Source organism: Oncorhynchus kisutch, linkage group LG14, assembly GCF_002021735.2.
Source record: "Oncorhynchus kisutch isolate 150728-3 linkage group LG14, Okis_V2, whole genome shotgun sequence".
In the NCBI taxonomy this organism is placed as follows: Eukaryota; Metazoa; Chordata; class Actinopteri; order Salmoniformes; family Salmonidae; genus Oncorhynchus; species Oncorhynchus kisutch.
Window position 1 is genome coordinate 31058226 of NC_034187.2, and position 4330 is coordinate 31062555.

The 4330-nt window shown below is 42.8% G+C and overlaps 1 protein-coding gene across 1 annotated transcript; it reads right to left on the reverse strand.

The window, feature by feature from the left end:
• Window positions 1-529: 529 nt before the first annotated feature.
• On the reverse strand, window positions 530-3451 carry LOC109903975 (MARCKS-related protein 1-A). The gene is made up of 2 exons (XM_020501020.2): window positions 3100-3451; window positions 530-1877 (listed from the first exon to the last, which is right to left on the reverse strand). Exons 1-2 carry the CDS (start codon window positions 3181-3183, stop codon window positions 1350-1352), a joined length of 612 nt encoding a protein of 203 aa, XP_020356609.1. The 5' UTR covers window positions 3184-3451; the 3' UTR covers window positions 530-1349.
• Window positions 3452-4330: the final 879 nt, after the last annotated feature.

Sequence of the window (4330 nt, forward strand, 5' to 3'; positions counted from 1 at the left end):
CCAACCAAGGCCACATTGTATAGAAAAACCACCCATCTTCAGTATAGGTTTCTTCCTTACCAGTTGCTCTTTGGAAGTTTAGGCTCCAATCGCAGTTAAAATCTTTGACATGGATTTGTAGAAAGTGCACAAATTGATGATTGATTGGTGCCAATTAGTTGGTCTTCTAACTTTAGCCAAACTTTCCTTGACATACAGCTTGTTTTGGCAAGTAATAAATATTTTCAAATTGTAAGGTTATAGTATAGTCTGAGATGTGAGAAGAGAACGCACTTGTAGCCAAGCGTGATACTGACATACTGTGGCTCAATTCATAAGTATGGTACCTTGTCAGTCTATAAAGTTCTTCACCTCAGCCATCCTCTTGGAGCTCTGTGAAGATGTACTGATCGAAGGTCTTGGAGGCAATTCATGTGGTGCATTCGTCCATTTTCAAGAGCTGTGTGGGTATAAAAACTGCCCCTGGTAATCCTATCCCAAGATGAACCTCTCCCACATGGTTTAGGATGACAGAGGCAAAACACGAGCAGAGGGGATCAAACATTTATTTACCCTTATTAAAAGTTACAATAAAACCATGAACATCTTTAAAACAATAGCAAAATAAAAGAACCAAAGATATTGGCCAAAACATATTTACAGAGACAAATTGCAGATAAAAAGCACATTTTGTACACAACCCCAACCCCTGCATCATAAACTCTGAAATGTGAATACTACAAGACCCAGAAAGCGCAAATGTGGTTTTAGCCAGAAAATTATCAAAATGCACAAAGACGTTGCCTTTTCCACCTCCCCTGGTTTAATGTGTTTTTCCTATACAGCACAAAATACTTGAAATTTGGGGGTAAAACATAGGAATGTAGAATTCAAGAAATGAGTAAGATCATTTGAACGGTTTATGTCCATATAACAGTCATTTTGAGTGAAGGAGATGGTCTGCCCTGCTCCATAACCACTGTCAACTATTAGATCCCAAGATATAAGAAATGAATATGTTATAGGGCTGCCACGAGGTTAAAAGGATGCGTCTCCATGAATTGGGAAAATAAGTCAGTATTCCAGATTCGTTCTACATCCAATCCAAAACCTTCCCCACGCGCCAGTTCCAGTAAGTACCATGAGGGGGCACCGTAAGCCAACAGTTTCATCATGAGAGGGCCGGTGAGATTCCAATCAGCAGAGAAATGATAAAGGCAGTGAACTGGTGGCTGAATCAGCAAATGTGATATATCCTTCTTCATTTGTCTTCGTTTGTAGTTTTGTTTATAACGTTAAGAATGTGGCACGAGTCTCTCATATATACTTTAATCTTGGAAATAACGTTCAAGTAGCCGTGACGGGCACGGTCACTCTGCCTTGGGCTCGGCCTCGGATGCTGCGGGTGTCGTGACCTCTGCAGGGGTGGCAGCCTCCTCGGCGGGGGCTTCCTCTGCTGGAGGGGCTTCCTCTGCTGCTGCTGCCTCGCTTTCTGGGGCCAGAGTGGCCTCCTCCTTGGCCTCTGCCACAGGCTCGGTAGCCGGCGTCTCCTCTTTGGTCTCCTTGGCTGCGTGGCCATTCTCCTCTGGCTTGTCCTCTGCCGTGGGGGAGGCAGCCTCCTTGCCCTCCTCACTATTCTTCTTGGTCTTCCTCAGCGAGATGCCCTTGAACTTGAAGGAGTTCTTCAGGGAGAATTTCTTCTTCTTCTTGGCATCCTTTGCGGCCTCCCCTTCGGCCTTGACCGCATCTCCTTCAGCAGCAGGGGCGGCCTCGATGGCATCGCCAGCACCCACCTCACCCGGTTTGGCTGGCTCGGCTATGCCATTCCCGTCTACGGCAGCTGCATCCCCATCGGGCTTGGCAGAGACATCTCCATTGGTTTTAACATGGCCGTTCTCCTGTGGACAACAGCGAGAAACCATTTACACATATGTGGAGAACAATTCAATTATCAAAATAAACTGGTATTGGGGAGAACGTTACAGCAGCCCATACCTGTATGCAATTGATTCATAAGTATACAGGCAAATGTGGACCAAGGAAATGGCTCGTGGGATAAAAAGACAGACTGCTTTTTTCGGGAGCGAATTTATTAGATTGTGGTGTATGGCCAACCAAGTATAACAGGTTGTCATTGTGGACAATTATTTGACCGGGTCAAATGCACATCAAAACGCTTCATATGCACAGCTAGTTTGCATTACTCCCATCGACCACGTGGAGGCATAAGTGCTCCGCGACAACAGCAATCCGAATTTTGGAACAAAGGACTCCGATCAAATTAAGAAGCAGATTAGTTGTGCTATTCGTTGCAAAATGTCAATATCGTACATTTGTATATTTCTTGCTATTCAAATAACCCAAACGATCTAAAAATGTATGTTATGTAAATTTGTGATATCAAACTTGAATATAAAAATTGTATCTCCTATAATCTTTAGGCCAAAGAAAATGTAAATTAACCAGAGAATGCACCAACTGGTAGGCGTGCCGCCTCAATGAGACAGTAGACTGGCAATTGCACCCATTTTTACAACCATCAGCTACAGTAGTATAGCGAGTCATCATCCAGATAACGGGCATGCGAGCGGCATGTGCAATAAAACAAGGTTTGACTTTACAATGTAATGTTTTCATCTCTACAAATGAAGGAGTACATCGAAAATAGCACAACATAGTCCGAGAGCTTTTTTAAATATACAAGGCTTTGCTGGCCCCGTGCACATTGTTTTCAAGCCTCGAGCAAACTCCATTTGCATCCTGTGCATCTGTTGTTCGGCGAGTGGGCGATCGCTGCCAACTTATAGCGCCAACTCATGAGAGAGCTAGTTGAATTAAAACTGCCCTGGTGTTACTTTATTAGGCAAAAAGTTCGAGACGAATTTAACAAAGGGGTTTGGTGGTTAACCCCTTAACACATTTTAAAACAAAATACCATCGAAACATGAGGTTTTCATCCAAATATGATTTAGCTAATTAGTAAGTAACGTTAAATATAATGTTCACTGGTAGGCGTGAGGTCTCGCAAGTCTGGTAACGTTAACACGTTGCCCATGCAACTCACGCTGGACGAGGGCGTTGGGTGCCAAATGTAGAAGCATGCAACTGGACTTGTCTTACCTGGCCATTTGTTTTAGCGACAGCCGGGTCGGCGACCGCTTTCCCCTCAACAGCTACTCCACCCTTGGACAACTGAGCTCCCATATTTTAGGTTTTCTAAACAAAAAGAAAATCTAAAAGAAAAACCTCGAAGTTTCACGGTTTAAAATCCAGCACAGAGAAAGGTGGATCTTGCCAGATTTTGAAATCCGTGTTTATCCCTTTCCTTAAGTTGGAAAGCAACAACAGTTTCCCCGCTTTAGACAACAAACCTCGCGGCTGCTGAACTCAAATTAAAGAACGCTAAGCCTACAAGTGTGAGTATTTCAACCGTGCATCAAAATCGTAGAGGACTCCACCTAGGGGCGTGACTTCACTGACATACCCAATCTGCAACCATGGGTTGGAATCCTCTTCCCGCCCCCTTTCAGCTTCAACGAGAGTATTTTTTCCTTTACATATGGTATTAATATGGTGAGAATTGTATCTGTATTTACTGATTTTTCTATTACATAATTTAAAGCCCGAAGACACATTTACAGTCAATGGCTTCTAGGTCGTTTTTTGTTGTTGCTGTGGTTCTGCTCTTTGCAGGCAAGTGCACGCTTTGAGAGAAGGGCGGAGAATCAGAAAATAACTCATGACGGGCAGAGACCCCCGAAAAAAACAAATCCGTCGTGGTCAGATTATGATGACACCTAAAATCTCAGATATGCCTTTACCTACTAGGCCTGTTGTCCAGTCTGGAAGATAGGAGACAACTGTAGATTGTATTTTTATTTGCTCGTATATTTCTTTTTAACTCTGCATTGTTGGGAAAGGGCTCGTAAGTAAGAATTTCTACACCTGTTGTATTCGGTGCATGTGACAAATAACATTAATTTGAACACAACACTTGTTCATATCTTGCAGTTTCCAAGCACTCTACTCCAAATTAATCACATTAGAAAATCTTCCATATTCTTGCACTACAATACTAGATTTCACAGTGTCATTGTTTATGGAATGGTTCTAACTGAAGGTAAATCAAGTCCAAGATCAGTGAATAAATCTATCCCAATAGTATGGTCCATCACAGCTCTCTCACCTCCACTAATACTCCCTGCATGAAAATACATCACACAAGAGGGCCAGTGGTGACCCGTCATTCAGGGAAGTTGGGCTTGCCTGTTTTGCTTGTTATTTTGGCATTAATATGTGTCACGTATCAGTTTGCAAACAATGTAAAAAAAAGTGTCATTGAGTTAATAAA

Excerpts from the sequence above, each read along its gene's own strand:
- LOC109903975 (XM_020501020.2), bottom strand. The coding sequence starts at position 3,183 with ATGGGAGCTCAGTTGTCCAAGGGTGGAGTAGCTGTTGAGGGGAAAGCG. Across the intron at positions 1,878-3,099 it reads TCGCTAAAACAAATGGCCAG|GAGAACGGCCATGTTAAAAC; the intron begins GTAAGACAAGTC and ends TGTTGTCCACAG.